Genomic DNA, 17248 nt, shown 5'->3' on the forward strand with positions numbered 1-17248 from the left:
CTAGTTTGGGTAATAAAATGTCTGCAAGAAAACAAACAAGCAAGCTCAGAGAGCACAAAGGACTCACGGCAACCCTGTGCTACAAATATTCTCCCTTTATTAGTAACATTTATTGCTTGCATCCTAGTAGCAACTATGAAAGGTGGACACAATTCCTGAACCAAATCAGTTGACAATGCCTGTTCTAAGCTAAACATTTAAAAACTCAACAGCAACCCCAGATAGTCACCTTTATCATCCATAACTTTCTTTTTTTGTTGGAATTAGAAAGGGGAGAAATAATGAGGCAGATTTGACCTTGAAGGAGTGAAACCTACAAATCCTTTGGCTGCAGAGGCATGAAGAGAGAAAAATGCCATGCAGAAGCTTTTTGAACACAGGAAGTTGGGGAAATGTTTCAGGCATTACAAAGGGCTCATTTATTAAGAGTTCAAACGAGAGACTTTTAAGCATGTAGAATGATAGGTCAGTTGAAAGCAGGAACATGTGAACTAGAAACTTCTGTATCAAGTTTCTCTATCATCCATTTGCCAAATTTAACTTATATAGGTGCTGTTCATCACTCAGTTCTCTTATCAACCACAGCATCTCTCAATGAAATCAGTTGTAAAACTGAGTGAGTCGGTTAGGAAATATCTTCCTGAACTTTGACTAAGCTACATCAACCAATAGCCCAAAAACCACATAAGATGACCGCCCTTCCCCCCCCCACTTTTGGAAACCCATTGCCAAGTTTACTTCACCGTTCAGTTACTTACTCACCAGGACAACACAACAAACAGATGGTAGAAGTTTTTTCAGTCAAGGGGTTAGGGTTGTTTGCAGATTATTACGCAAATTGCAGTACTAATGTCGGTAAGCAGGATTAGACTCTTGACTTCTCAAATGACACAACAGAGTTCATTTTCTACTATACAAAAAAAATACTTTTATTAAAAAAAAATTCACAAGTCAGGTTAGAAAATACTAAAGTATTCTCCACTTATTCAGTCTAAAAATTCAGTTATGTCTGTGTTAGCTTTGACCATTTGAGAAGATGTTATTCTATTCAAAACACCTTCATGTTTTATATCCCAAATGAAGTAAAGATGTGCTGCATAAATTAAACCTTTTATCCGAGTTATTTCGTATTGGTTTCAGCATTTTACACATTTGGCATGCATATAGCAAGCACCATAGCTTTTTCTTAGCACTTCAAATGGACAGGAAAAATATAGTATGTTAACTTTGTTTGCTAGGTTTTCCCTGTCTTCTGGTTTTTGGAACCAACTCTGATCCTACCGATAGTTAAAATAACAGATCCTAGTGTAACCAAACTGAACTTGTGTAACCAGACCAGACCAAACTTTAGTGACTAGGAAGCTGACAGGGCCTGAAAATAGAAAATGGATTATTAGAGCTCTTTCAATCCTGTTGAGAAGGATGGGGGCAGCAACAGAAACTTAAAAGCACAACTTCATGAACAATTTATCAGTTAATAAATATTGGATGGCTAGAAATACAAACATTTTGGGCAGGTATTACATGTAAGCACCTACTATGAATTCATTGCGGTGTCCTCATCCAGATGCAATTGAATTTTCTCGCAGGATTACAGTACTATTGAGGACTTTCAGGGTAAAAACAAGGCTATTTAGATCTGAGCCATTGTGGGTTTGCTGAAGACCACAAGAGTTTTGGATCCCAAAAAGCAGTTTTGTAAAAAAAAAATTTTAAAAAAAAATCCAGCTATTTCAGATTGCTATTTCTCCTTCAAACCGCTCTGGAACCTCCACTCCGGCCATTCAGAAATTAATTCTTCAAATTGAAAGCGGCTGATATCTGGTACAGTCAGGTTTTACACAATCCCACCAAAAAAGGCCACAAGTAAGTTAAAACAGGGAACACGGGTGATGTCTACAGGAAGTATTTTAGTTGGAAGCAACTCCCTTCTCAAGGTATATAATTAAAAATATTTCTATTTGTGCAATTACCACGTGTAGGACGAAAGAACTTCCTTGGGAGACCCAGCGACTTACTGACTTCCCAGCAAGCTCATCACACATTCTGCAACAAGCAGTAGCCTCACACCTTCAGTGTACTGAACCCAGGAGACAACATTTAAGCCAACATGTGAAAAGCATAGCCACTGGAGGAAGAGCAGCATGCTCTACAAAACTTGGTTGGCGCCCTGGAAAATCAAAGGGCAGCAGCTATTGTTTCCTAGGATATATCTTATCAAATTCACCTGGACTTTCAAACCTTTCTTCATTCAGGTAGCCTGTTTTTCCTCAGGGCAAAATAATTTGTCATTTTTTCACTGGCTTTCGGTAACGATTTACAGCCTCTCCACATTCCTCCACCCCCTTAGGCTACTCACAGCTAAGAGCTGTAGGTTCTGACCAGCTCGTAGTTAAGATATTTAGTCAGGGATATTGAGGCCTATCCCGAGTATGTTGCAGTCCATGACAGTGTCGTGGTCTGGAATAGGTGGCAGGGCTTTAGAGCCCTGTCAAACTCCTTCCTCTCAAAGAGATTGCGAAGCCTACGCCGCTACTTAAGCAATGCTAGACAGAAAAGGCTTCTCTACAGCAATCCTCCATTGTAACAACAGACGGGCTCAATAAGGGGCATCAGTCAATCCACTTGCATCAGCAGTGGCCAGTTTTATCTTGAAAATGTAAGTGATTCTGGGGCCACGGTTCCTCTGGGCAATCCTCCTCATCAAAACTGGTGTCATCTTCCTCATCTTCCTCTTCAAAGAGCTGATTCTCTAGGAAGGAACCCCCCAAGCCATATTCCTGTTCATGGACAGAAACCTCGTTGGGGACGACATGTGAGGCACCTTCTATGAAGTCAGCAAATCTGGAAGAAAGAAAGAAAGAACGATGTAGGCAATGCTGTAACTAATGAACCCTACAACTACTTCCCTCTAGTCTACAATTTTTACCAAGTATTGGCAAGACAATTGAGAGGGGAAGAACCTAACTGAGTATATATAGCATGTACATACAAAAGATGGCTTTTCTTCCCATGAAAGAAACCTAGACTCAAAATGTTGTGAATTTGATTCCCTACCCGTCCCTTTTCGTGGTCCTCCCACAAATACGGCTTTAAACCGAGTTTCTTAAAATTTTAAGATTAAAATAAATACATAAATAAAAATAAATCCCACAGCACATTATAGCTGACCCTAACCCTTCCGATGATCGTCACGGGCAGTACCTTTTTGGAGACTGGATGCGGGAGACTGCTTTCCACGCAGAGAACTCTGGACTTTGGCAGTACTCCCGCAATTGTCCCAAGGCTTTGCGTGTCTCTACCTCCCCCTGGATCCGATATTCTTCCTCGGTCAACAGGCGCGGTGGGGTGGGCTTTTCTGGAGCTGAGAACAGCTTCCTGCTAGGACAGCAATGGGTTTAGTAGCCAAAGTCAAACACTGAAATCTGGCCCTTTGCAAATCATCTTCAAACCGCTTAGGAGAGGGCAGCTGATACACACACTCTCCACACTGTACCCTGTCATAAGTTGGGCTCAAGAGTTGAGCCTTCTAGACGTAGGCCACAGGTCTGCAACCTGTGGCTCCGGAGCTGCAAGCGGCTCTTTCAGCCGTCTCCCGCGGCTCCCAGTCCTCTGCCATGTGCAGTCCAAAAACACACAAAAAAAGTGGGACTAAAAAAGTTCAACCAATCAATTCAAATATGCAGGGTAGGTGCATATCTCGCCTTGGCTCCACTCTTCAGTCAAACCCTGTTCTGCACATGCGCGCATGTGCACACATTTTTTGTGGCTCCCAGTTTTTCCTTTTGTGAGGGAACCGGTTCCGAGTGGCTCTTTCACTGTTTCAGGTTGCTGACCCCTGACCTAGGCCTTCTTGACAGGGACACTGTCCTCCCAGTTTTACTGAATTATTCTGTAACAACTTGCAGTCAAGTTACAACTTTTCCATAAGTATCTTAAGAAATGCTAAGACACTGTTATATCCGTTTGTGACACTATTGTGCTATTGTTCACCTTCAACATGCCAACGGCCTCTGATAAAGAGATTATCAGAATGGTGCTTCGAAATCAAGCCTCTTCTTGAGAATGTGGACTCATTGTTGCTCAGCAGCACTTACGAGACTACAATCTTCCACGATCTAACAGTGTTCTTAGCTGGTCGGCCTTCATTTCTCCCCATGTTTTTAGCAAAAACCTTTTTACGGTTTGAGGGATCTTAAATCAGTTGCATCTCATTTTCCAGAACCATCTTACAAATCTATTCAGACAAAGCACTCGAGCGCAACACCCAGATCTCTTAAGTCACATAATTATTTTACAAAACGGAAGACGGAGATCAGGAGCCTGCCTCTCACCTCAACAATGAACCTTTAGGAGCAGATTCTCTTTGCCCAATGTTTGCAAAAGCCACGTGATCATCTGAAGCCAGTGATTCAGTCTAAAGCAGTGTTTCTCAACTTTGGTAAGTTTGAGAGGTGTGTATGTACTTCAACTCCCAGAATTCCCCAGCCCAGCAGAGTTGGGAATTGAAGTCCACACCCGTTAAAACTTGCTAAGGGTGAGAAACCCTGGTCTAAACACTGTAAGTAATGACCTGTTCCCATTCCAAACCCTGCTTCCCTCAACAGCTCTACCACAAGGCTGTATAAAAAGAGAAGGAGCCTTGGGGATTCCTCTGCTGGGCTGGCTAAGGCTTTTATCACTTGGCTTTTCTTCTCGGAGAGTGGCCCTCTCACCACTAATTCCACCTCTCACCAGAAGAAACTTACATTATTTTCTACAGCTTCTAAAATTGCTTTGTCATCTACGTGTCTCATTTTGTCTCTTAGATAAAAAAAAGTATACAGCAGGGATTACCTTGGTTTTTTTTTTTTAAAAAAAAGTGGTCAGCAAAAGGTACTTATCTTTATTCATTAATGCACTTCAGTTCTGAGCAAGTGCATTTCCAGAAGTGTGTCCAGGTTGTGGTGAAGACACAAGAAAAAGGAAAGCTTTAGAGCCACCCAAAATCTCAACAGATAGATCATGAAATATGTTCAACACACTAAACGGTGCCTGAGATCACATTAACGCGGTAAGCCCGAACTAAACAAACAATAATTTCACCTTTAGAGGATTTAAAACATAGGCTGACCTCAATGCTTCAGATATCACATAACTAATGCTACCTTAAAACAGTGCACTACAGAACCCCAAAATTAAAATAAAAGACTAACTCTGAGACTTCAGTGTTCTCTCTTGAGATTTTGCAATTTCAGAGAGGGGTTGGGGTTTTTTTTGGCACCCTGCCTCCTCCAGGGAATCATATAATGATGTCTGTCATCTGACATTATCCATACACTACAGAAACTAGAGAATTAGCCAGGAAAGAATAACGTACTAAGAATTTCAACAAATGAAAATGTAAGTCACTCGTTTCCGGAACACCATTATGCATATAAACATATTCACCCAGCCATGCCCTACAAAAATGTCTTAATGGACCGATTATTTACATTGTGTTTTCTAGGCTGAGCCAAGCCAATGTTTCCCATCCATCACCTGTAGATGGCATAGGCCCATATGACTGGGTACTCCAGGTTTTTAGTGCAGATTGCAATTACAATCAAGATGACGCCAATATATCGTATCTGAATGCTCAGATAAAGGAGCAGCAAGCCGAAAGTCTGCAGACCCCAAGTGAGGAGATTTATGTTGCGTTCATTCTCCAGAGGGCCATATTTGTAGCACACAGCAAAGCTTACACACCCTACGATGACCAGATAGCCTGTGGAGGAAGAAAAAGAATTATTTTTATTTGGATTTTCACGATCACCAGGCGTTACTCTTTCAGGATAATTCAGCTTGTCTAAGTCAACCAGTAAGATACTGGTTATAAATATCAAATCTGTTCTAAATAATTTGGACATTAGCATACAGCCAAAACACCGAAGCCAGAAGGAAATAAAACGCAAGAATTCATGCTTCTGACTGAGCATATTTTACAAAACATCAAACAAGTACAATCTGCAACATGCTGATCTAGAAGAAATGCATCACTTTTTATCAAAGAAAACAAGAGTTATAAAAATATGATGTCCACAGAAGACAAAATATGCTTCTTCCAATATGTGGTATTAGAACAGGCGGGAAAAAAACAAAAATGTTAGTAATTCATGAAACAGTCCCATTAAAGACCATCCAGATGTTTTACACAGATGTTCTGTTCATTTTTTAGTGCTGAATTTAATCAAGTTTTGAATCCTTTGCTTGATTGCAGTATTGTTTCATGAAAGCTGAGCTCTCATTTATGGAAAGTGTTCATCACAAGCCTATTTATTGGCACACATGGCAACTTCTGAATTCCATCATAGAAACACCGCCCCCCCTTCATAAAACGTATTCCTGGCAGGATTGTTTTTCAGTCTCTTGAATTTTAGCAGATTGATTTAATAACTATAAAATAACTCTTATTGCTGGTGACACATGACACAGGATGGGACTAGAATATAAACTTTTTCATTCTGTGACTTTTGTGATTATATGGGAGGCTTGTAAGGCATCTATTTGAGGTTGAATAATTGGTTATGAGAAAAAAAACTTAATAGATCATAATTTGGAAAATCACATTAAGGAAGTAAATTATACAACACTTTGGAAAATGGAATTATATAATGTTTTTATATCTGATAAAATGGAACTTCATGCTCCAGGAACCAATATTTATTGAATAAAATCAAGCAAAATGATTGGGAGTAAGAAGAAAAATCTGTCTAGCTTCTGGATTAATCAGTATCTATACTTGTAGCATCATTTTTATTTTAAGGCATAAACCATATATAGACTTACAAGTTTGATAAGAATATTTTAGAATATTTTAAACCTAAAGTCAAATGTTTCAGATGCTTAAATTATAGAGCAGAGGTGTCAAACTCAATTTCATTGAGGGCCACATCAGCATTGCGGTTGCCCTCAAGGGGCTGGGTGGTTATGGCCTGGGTGGGCATGGCCTACTGGGTGGGCGTGGCTAGAGTGCGTATGGCCTACTGGGTGGGCGTGGCCAGCTCTACATCGTTCGCATGAAGGGTGCCTATGGGTGCCTGGGCAGGAGTGGGACAGATCTGAGGGTCTCTGGCAGAAGGAGGGTCTCTGGGCCAGGGCCAAGGCAGTGGGGGCTGTTCCCTCACTGTTTCCAGGATGGCTTCGCGGGCCGGATCCGGGCCCCGGGCCTTGTGTTTGACATGTCTGTTATAGAGCATCTGGTCTAAATATGCCTTCCAAATATTACCCATGACCATACTGTTTATTTATCTGTGACACAATTTCTTCAGAAATTAACTGATACTATTACATTGATTTAAAGTGGTCAAACTGACTTTCCAACAGTAAGTTAAGATATGTACTGAGCTTTTGTTTCTGTGCTGTTGGATAGTTCTGCCTTTTTGAGTATTTTTTTCTAAATAAAGATGTCTTTCTAATTTTTTTTTCCTTTTTTAATTAGAATGATTCTGTTAGTTGGTAAAAATTCCATTTATTCTGCAAGCTCTATTTTGTTTTTCTATTTATTTTTGTAATGGTTACATTGTAATTTTTATTATGTAATAAAAATGTTAATGTCCTTATTAATAGAGAATAAGAATACTGACATTACAAATCTAGCCTGTTTTGTATGACAACTAATGAGGAATGCATAGCCAGCATTATTTGACAGATGTAAATAATGTCACAATTTCTTTCCAACCTCAACGTCTTACACTATCATGGATTCACAAACCTATGCAAGATTTGCTATCTCCTTCTATTTAATTCCAAATATACTGCCACAGAAAGAATTTTTGTATGCTGCCACAGAAAGAATTTTTGTATTTTTCATAGGTAACTAGGAAATTTAATAACCTGCAAACTTTGTTTACACAAACGAATGAGAGAATATTTGGATCATTTTAGAAAGTAGTTACTTAAGCATTGCTTAAGAAAAGCAACCTCTTAGATTAGCTCAGACAAATGACAAAATGACCTCAGCATCATAAACAGAACACCACCGTTTACTCACCAAGTAGATATTCCCAGTATAATGTACATATTTCCTGAAGATTTCTGAAGACCAGCTGGGTGAGGTAAATAGAAAAAGACCAGCCACCCAGAATCATAAGATAGATGGGGCTCTTCTAGAACAGAAATAATAAAATGTTAGAGATTAGAGAAAGCTTCTTTAGCATTCTTGACTGTTTCTCTATCTGCAGTATTCCAATGGCTTCACCTACTGCACTGATTGGCTGGCCTCTTTCAGTCAGGAACAGTTCCATGTAGTAATCATAACAGATGTTGTTTTTTTTCTGGATGAAGTTTTTAAGTATACTCTGATTTGGAACGCTTGGATGTCTCAAAGCCCACTTCTCAAAATGTATCAAGTAGCAACTATAACGTGTAACATTCTATGTGCAGATTTGGGGAAGTGGGAAAACAAATGGACATCACATAAGACGGGCCTACTTGGCACAGGTATATCATGTCCTGGTTTTGATACTCAAGTCTTTACTTATAGACATATTTTTTTTAATATGGGGAGCAGGGGATTTAAGCTGATCATTCTCAGGTCTACCAAAGGCTCATTCTCCATGCCTTTTTCTTTGACTCTGTTTCTTTATAGAATGATATCGTGTTCTGTTGGGATCCCTTTCATCCACTGAGGTCACTTGCACAATAGGAGAAGAGAATACAAGGCTTTTTCACACTCCTTTCCTGTGCCCATTTGAAACAAACCAAACATTTTATGCAACTGTAAATGGAAAATTGGAAAGGTCATCCTAGTTTAAGAGGTTCACAGACCATCTTACACTAGCAAAATAAATTAGTGCAAAGTGAAAAAAAAATGAAGATGTGCAGCTAAAGCATTAGGATCCTGCTTCCTTCTAATATTTGTGCATCCAAGGCTGTTTTTGTCCCGTTGCTTTTAAGCAAAGTCTGCTACATTATTCATAAATGAGTCCTTTTGATCTAAATCAGACAACTGAATATTTGCTTTCCTCCTTGCAGACCTTTTCTTAAAAGAGATCTGATAAATCTAAAGAAACTTTTATCAAGCCCGTATAAGCATGGGCCAAATAGAGATAGCACATGTGAAAAATGGAAGAATCTACCCTCTAATAAGGTAAACCATGGGTGTTTGAGAGAAAAGAATTACAATGGACCAAAGTGAATGCTCTTCTATAGTCCAATGCAGTCCTCTTGAGGGCAGTATGGATGTAGCTGGAATATAAGTTTTCTTTGTGTTAAATAATGGCAAAAATATTCTGGAAATTCTGTATCTCTACATTTTTAATTCTGTCTGTTTCTAGATAAATTAGAAAATGAGGCAAGAAACTGCCATTATTACAATTATTTAACATTTTTCTCCACTGAATCAGTCAGGATTAGGGATGCTAAGAAGTCTGAAGAAATATTACACATATTTGTCCAATTATTAAGATGCAAAGCCTTATCTTTTCTCATAATTAAAAGCTTAGATATTCTTGGAAAACACATCAGGGCACTTAACAATTTATTCTTTACTATCTCCAATGGACCAAAATCAATACCTGTATATCAGTGTTTTTCAAGTTTGGGAATGTTAAATGTGTGTGAACTTCAATTTCTAGAATTCCTCAGCCAGCACGGGGAATTCTGGGAGTTGAAGTTCACATACCTTAAAGTTCCCAAGGTTGAAAAATATTGATGCATATGAAAAAAATGAAGCTCCATAAAGCACTTCAGCTATAACCTAAACCTCAAAACACATAAAATAGTTGGAATCAAAACTTCCACACTCCACTCAGTTCTAAAAAATTTGAGCACAGCTTTTGAATTTGTGTTCCAGGACTCCACTATAATGAATAAGATTCTAGATATTTAGAGTTCTTTACCTGTTCAATTTGGTGCCCATTTAGTTGCTGATAATGCTATATTTGTAATTTTCTTTCAGAAAATTTTAGTACTTTTCCAATAAAATCCCTTCTTATAATAACCAAAAGGTAAAGGAAAATTATAGCACTATCATCATATCATATAACTACTATTATCCAATCTGCCAAATTAGATGGCATAAGGACTTGGACCACATTCTGGGTAGTAAAATTGTGAATAAATTGTTTTCTATACCTAACTAGGTCGGTAAAATTTCCTGCACATTTCCAAGCTTACTTAAACATTATAACTGAGGCGGGCAGAAAATAAAAACCAACATAACAATAAAAAGGGGGGAGGGATTCAAAAGGGGGAAAAGTGAAAAAAGGGGGAAGATCGATAAACAAAGGGGGGGGGCTCTGATATTCCTCAGTACAGATACAAATATACAATAAAGTAATCCCTCACCCTCCATATCTATTAGACTACCACACCCAAAAATACCAAGCAGAAAGGCCTTTAGCCAGTTCAGAAAATTTATTTTCCAGAATGTTGCCAAAACCCCTACCGGTAATAGAGTTAAGTCTTCATATTTTTAACCCACCTTGGGTACAAATCTGGATAGTACGTAGACAACAATGAGCAATGAACTCAGTATGCCAATGCTTATCCCAGTTGAATAGAAGAAGATTGAACTTCTGCAAAGAGAAAGAATATTTCAGACGCTCTACATGAAAATCTACACATGGCACAAGTTCAACAGTAACTCTAGAAATTCTAGGTTTTGGACTGGTAGCCATAAAAAAAAAGAAAAGAAAGAAATGATAGCAAGGACTGATGGGTAGACAGGAAGACCAACAGAAAATGAATTACAGCAGCAAGAAGAAAAATGAACAGTACTCCAATAACTAAGAACCATAAAGCTTCCCCCAAGGGGACAGACTTTAGCTGCCAAATTACATAGTAGTACTTTAAAAGCAAACAATATGTGGAAGTCTTTTAAGTTTTGGAAATAATGACGCACAAGCATTGAGACTTCACATGTCTCTCTTCGCTACTCTAAAAAAGAACAAAAAATATCCTGTTACGTGGAAGCCCCTGGAAACAACGAGATTTGATATTTCCCACGTAGTCTGCAGTAAAAAGGGACAGATTAACACAATCACAAACTGAAGGAGAGAGAAGCATTTACTAGATTATATGGTTACCAGTTGTGAGCTGGCAAATGTTATGAACTGTATTTTTACTTACCTACTCATCAAATCGCCACCGAAAAACAGCAGCAGGCCCAGAAATGTACCAATGAAGAGCTTGGGATCAAGTGCTACAAAAAAATAAAAATATTATTTTATTAATCAGCTGGCTGAGCTACTCAGAATATAACGGCAAATATATGTAACAAGTAAAAATATCTTCCCATCAATACGTGTTTCTGCTGCATACAGATTTTTGATAAATTGTCAAAATGAAAAGATTGAGGACTATTAAGATTCATTGCTGTAAAGTCTTTAAAAAGGCAAACAGTATTTTCCTTTAAAACCATTATTTTCATCATTCATATTTTTTCCAAGAACCAATTGTTCTGAAAAATGCAGACTGCATAATAAAACCAATTCACACACTTTACATTTTGTACCTCAGAACATCTTATACATACTCAAACATAGCTCAGCAGTTGTGAACTGTGTTTCAAAATGAACAGATGTTATATATACAAAATGAGCATGTCCATGTATGAGATGTTCCTCTTTTTCACTTCTGCAGACTTAAACCTATTAGACTTGTCTTTATGGTAGTAAATGCTGCCTTGAAGCTTCATAATATAACATATATACATAAAAAGTCAGTGATCATTCTAAATGTATTCAACTCTCCTTGCTTATTCAGGATAATTCCATGCTTCAGACACAAATAGTGAATAAAATATGTATGAAAAAAGTAAAAGTATTCCCAGAACCCAAGCAACACATTCAGGAAACACATCATCTAATTTTACAGGATCACAGAACTGTGGAACTGAAAGAGACCAAAAGGATAACCTAGTCCAGGGGTGTCAAACTCACAACGTCACATAACGTGTTGTGACTTTTTTTCCCATTGCCGGCAATGGGGTGGGCGCAGTTTCAGTATGATGCATCCAGCTCGTGGGCTGGCAGTTTGACACCCCTGATCGAGTCCATTTTTCTGTGAAGGAAAACTAGGGACCATCCTTGAGAAATGGCTGTCCAGCCTCTTCCAAACCTCCAAAAATGGAGAGCTCCCAGATAGACTATTCCATTTTGGAGGTGGGGGGGGGGGAGAGGAACTGAGTTAGCAATGTTTCTGGCAACTGCCTTTAATAGTCTTTGCAGTTTCCTCGACAAGATTTTCAGAAGTGGCTTACCATAGCCTGCTTCCTAGGGCTGAGAGTGTGACTGACTCAATGCCACCAGCTGGTTTTGTGTCTAGGACAGGACTAGAAATCATGATCTCCTGGTTTCTACCATTTACACGTAAATGGTTCTTGTAGAGGGTTTGGCATTAGAGCATTTTCTTTAATTTAGGTAGTTGTGTGAGCATGCCAGGTGGTGCATCAGGTGTTCGTATTTATAACAGACTGCCAAGTGCCCTGTGATAATGTGATTGCCATTTGCAATCTTTTGTGCTGTTTCCTCAAAAAGTCAACAGAGAAGCCAACAGGGAAAGTTGCAAGCAGAGGGGACATTGGACTTGAGGTCTGTTCTCCCAGTGTGCTGAGAGAGATTTCCCCTCTCCTCCATGCAGGAAAGGGAAATCCTCCAGTGCAGTAGAGGGATGGACCTCAAATTCGATGAAAACACTCGTAGATTCCAGTGTTTTGAACCTTCTAAATTGATAGAGCCTGCAATAGTTCAACTAAGTGGAGCAGGGAAAGGATCCAGGCCTCCCGAGTATAATGACACGCATGTTCACTTTATGTCCACAACTGGGAGAGCGGAGATTGTGGTTGTTGAGCAAGGTGGTGACATGGCAATTTACTTAACATTTGCTTCACTCAACGACAGAGATTCTGGGCCCACCTGCAGTCGCAAGTGGTGGAATACCTGTATTAGAGCAAGCAAGATAAAAGAAAACTTACTTCGAGAAACACTGATGGTATATTTGGAGTCTGGGTCTAATATCTCGACTTTCAAGCAGGTTTCTTTACTGAAAATGTCAACATTGATGTAGGTGTCATTAAGCTTCTCTTTGAAGAACAAGCCAATATACATCCATAAACTAAATCCATCCAGTTCTTTCAGCTTCTCCTCACTTTCAACTTGGATGACGCGGATCACCTTGGTGCTGTTTACTCGGATCTGGATGGAAAAAAAGGAGATGGGGAAAAACAAGGACAGTTCCATAATTAATGCAGAGATTTCATAATATTATTTAACAGTTAGTTGAATTAGCCAGCATTATTTTAACAGCAAGTTGTGCAGCACTGTCTTTACAAAATACACCACTAGCTTCAGGGGAAAATGCTAAAGAACTTAATAGGGATTTTGAAAAACTGCCAAAGGAAATCTGAAAAAACTTAGCATCTTGAACAGGCAGCTTATTTATGGAGAAAAGGCTATTTAATCTAGTGATGGGAAAGAGAGAGTAATATTAAATCTCATTGTGAAACCAACTGAGAAATACAATGAACATCCAAAAAAGGCCTTGTGGGGGAGGAACTCTGACCCTTATCTAGTAGAATCCGCTGACTCAATTCCATTCCCAACCTCTAATACAGAAACAGGTTAAAATATGGCCTGTATGGATAACCAACTACAATATGCTACTGCAACATTACTAAGTTACAGAATATAATCTTGTTCTAGAGTCTAGACTGCCCCTGATCTTCTTCTTCTTTATCTGAATAGAATATAATTCTATAACTGTGAGATATTTTTGGACCAAAGTTTTTCCCAGATGTGTATAAACTAACTGCATCTAATGGAATAGCTTGAAAAGACAAAACAGCAGGACTATTCTTGTTACACAACATATACAGCAAGCTGGATCCTTAGCAATTTACTACACAACCCGCAAATTTATAATTTGCTTTCATCTTCTACATGCTCCAAAGTAGAAACTGACTGGGTGTTTTGGGGCCAGTCACACACACTCTCTCTCTCAGTCCAATACATCTCACAGGGTTGTTGTAGGGAAAATAGGAAGAGATTTGCTATGTTCACCATATTGTATACTTACTTTGCTCTGTACACCGCCCTGAGTCCTCCGGGAGAAGGGCGGTATATAAAATGAATAAATAAATAAATAATAAATAAATAAATCTTGAGTTGTATATGAAAAAATAAAAGGCGGATAAAAATTAAAAAACAAAGATGCTAGGAAACTAAAAATAATCAGTTTTTTAACGAAATCTCAATTGGAGTCACGTAGGATATATTTACAGATCTATTGTTATTCACTTTAAGACATGGAAATTAGCTAAGATTCACCTCAGTTGCAAAAAAAAAGTAATCTAACTCTTACCTGAATTTTGGTCCATATATCATGCCATTTTGGGATCATTTTATTTGAATAGCAAAACTGTTCAGAGGAATCACGTAGATATGTTTGATGTTCTCTAAGTATCACTACATCTCCATCTACAGGAATCCACACAAAGAAGAAAACAGATATATTAGTAAAATGAAGAAATGCCTTTGGAATTAAGACAATGAGACTGATTTATACAAAATGAGGATCAGAATAGTCATATCTAGTAAAATTCCAATATGCCTTTTTCCTATTTTTTACATTTAGAACCTCCTGAAATTTATTTCATGAGTTTGAGGCAGCGTACTTTACGTAGCACTCCTTTAATTCCCCCCTCCCTCCACATATATACGAAGACAGTTTTTGGATAATAGTAACTGCAAGTAGTCATGCAAAAGGCTAGGTGATCACAATCCATTTTGCTTGTCTCAAATCGCAGAGCACACTAAAAGAAATCTGACTTAAAGTCTCAATCTGAACATATTTAGATTTGTTTAAAAGATTAATAAACCATTTACCCTTGGCAGTGACGTCAAAAACCATAAAACAGCCATTATAAATTTTATAAATAATAATCCCACTAAAATAAGCATTAGCTACATTGCTCCCCCCCATATGATATGCATGAGGAGTAAGCTAATAAGCAGATGTAAATATGTGTTTAACTTTGGACGGTGTGGATGACATTAACAACAGATGCCACAACTCACAGGAAAAAAACACGAGGTTTTTTCTGCGAGTATTCTAAACAATAGCTCATATTGGTGATTCCAAGGGGGAGGGCATTCTCTGTGGGCGCGCCTGCCCTATGGAATGAACTGCCGGTAGAACTTCGGACTGCCCCGGACCTTCGTTCGTTTCGCCGGGACCTGAAAACTTGGTTATTTGATCTTTCTGGCCTGGACTGAGGGGTTTTTTAATTTAATTTCATTTTAAATTTTAATTTGTTTAATTGTGGGCTAGTCTTAATTTAATTCTATTTTAATTGTATTTATCTGTATTGTTTTAATTCGCCCTGTAAACCGCCCTGAGTCCTTCGGCAATAGGGTGGTATATAAAATCAATTAAATAAATAAATAAATAAATATTGTCTTATCATACTACTGTGATCTTCCTTCCTTCCAAATCCATTTTTACCAAGAAACCTGATGCCCACTTAACTTCAACACTTCTGTCATAATCCAAGCAACCACGCCGCTCAAATCACTTTACAGACATAAATTGAGGAAAATTAATACTCGGTATAGCCCAGGGGTAGGCAACCTCGGCTCTTTTATGACTCATGGACTTCAACTCCCAGAATTCCTGTGCCAGCACAGCTGGCTCAGGAATTCTGGGAGTTGAAGTCCATGAGTCATAAAAGAGCCGAGGTTGCCTACCCCTGGTATAGCCCAAATTGTCACAAGAAGACCTGCTGGGATTCCAGTCCCCAAGCCTGGCTGGGAATTCTGGGAACGGAAGTCCCATTTGAAGAGGTCCAGGATGGAAAAGACTGGCCTCGAGAAAGCATCCAGAGTACCCTTCGTTCTCCAATGATGAGAAATATTTTCTGATCTCGGGGGGGAATTTCCTGTTAAGAAATCAACCTGAGCTCATCATCGCTTCCCAACGATAAGGCCACTTAGGCATCCTGAGCCTCCGTTACCGGAAGAGGCTCAAGAGGAAAAAGGGCAGCTGGGCATGCCCTAAACGGGGTTCACCTGCCCGCTTACCGGAGCTGCGCGCCAGGATCGAAAGAACCACAACCCGTAACAGGAGGCGACAGCCATGAGGAGGCCACTCGGAGGCCGTTTTCGTCTCTCCCGCCATAATCTCCCCTCCTATCTCTCTCTCTCTCACCCGCCCCCCATCGTAAAATAACCCTCCCCTCCGCCGTGGCCCCCGCAGCCTATCGGAGAGGAAGAGCCACGGCGGCACGCCCTCCCGCTCAGCGCGAGAGTTTAGTTTAACGGCATCACCCAATGGCAAGCCGCTTGACGAGGGAGGGCTCAGAATCCGTCTTGCCAACGGTCGCGTCGACTGAAGTGACAGCGAGCCAATCAGCTCTCAGAGGTGAGGCTCTTGTGAGGTAACGCCTCTCGACGCTGACTTTGCGGCGAAATTGATATACCCAGGCACGCCGGCTGAGGAATTCTGGGAGTTGAAGTTCGCAAGTCATAAAAGGGCCAAGTTTGAAGATCCCTGATATACAAGGATGTCCACTCAACCAGGGCATCAAGTTTCTCGGCATTAACTAAACCAGGGGTCTTCAAACTTGGCCCTCTTATGACTTGTGGACTTCAACTCCCAGAATTCCTCAGCCAGGCACACTGGCTGAGGAATTCTGGGAGTTGAAGTCCACAAGTCAGAAAAGGGCCAAGTTTGAAGACCCCTGATACTAAACCCATTCTCTCGCTCCAATTGGTTGGAAGCTGACAACTTTCAACCAATCGAAGAGACAGAATTGAGAAGCGTGACCAAACCCCCCCCACACACACCTTTTTTCTTCAGAGCGAAATGGCAGTATTTTAGCAGGCGAAGCGTGAGGGTGGAGTGGTGACTTGACAACCAACAATTCTCTTAACAACCAAGGAGTGGCTTGCACTAGCAACAATCTCCCGAATGACACCCTTCGTTGGGAAGGGTGGGAAACCAGAGTGAAGCTTTTTGTGGGATTCGGATTATACAGTAAAATCAGAGAAATTGTCCACAATTTCCACTCTTGACTCCTCACAGAACGTGGAAATCATATGCACAATGGCTTTTTTTAAAAAAAAAAAACACGTTATTACGAGTTCGGAAAACTCCAGAAAAATAAACCAGCTAGAAAAGAAATACAGAAACAAAAGTTAAAAGCTATCAAGTCAAAAAGTTCACAAAATTAATTAAAAATTAACTCTTAATGATATGTTGATTCAGCGTTGAAACTGCTTTCAAAATC

General features: G+C 39.5%; 1 protein-coding gene across 2 annotated transcripts; it reads right to left on the reverse strand.

The window, feature by feature from the left end:
- Nucleotides 1-923: 923 nt before the first annotated feature.
- NEMP1 (nuclear envelope integral membrane protein 1) lies at nucleotides 924-16169 on the reverse strand. Of its 2 annotated transcripts, none has more exons than XM_083353687.1 (9): nucleotides 16041-16169; nucleotides 14323-14438; nucleotides 12938-13157; nucleotides 11092-11164; nucleotides 10445-10538; nucleotides 8012-8123; nucleotides 5521-5746; nucleotides 3205-3378; nucleotides 924-2844 (listed from the first exon to the last, which is right to left on the reverse strand). In XM_083353687.1, the coding sequence occupies exons 1-9, from the start codon at nucleotides 16135-16137 to the stop codon at nucleotides 2631-2633; spliced, it is 1326 nt and encodes a 441-aa protein (XP_083209813.1). In that variant the 5' UTR covers nucleotides 16138-16169; the 3' UTR covers nucleotides 924-2630. The 2 variants fall into 2 exon arrangements, with proteins under 2 accessions (XP_083209813.1, XP_083209812.1); XM_083353686.1 differs by having other exon boundaries at nucleotides 8012-8126.
- Nucleotides 16170-17248: the final 1079 nt, after the last annotated feature.

The sequence above is a fragment of the Vipera ursinii genome, assembly GCF_947247035.1.
Source record: "Vipera ursinii genome assembly, chromosome: 2".
In the NCBI taxonomy this organism is placed as follows: Eukaryota; Metazoa; Chordata; class Lepidosauria; order Squamata; family Viperidae; genus Vipera; species Vipera ursinii.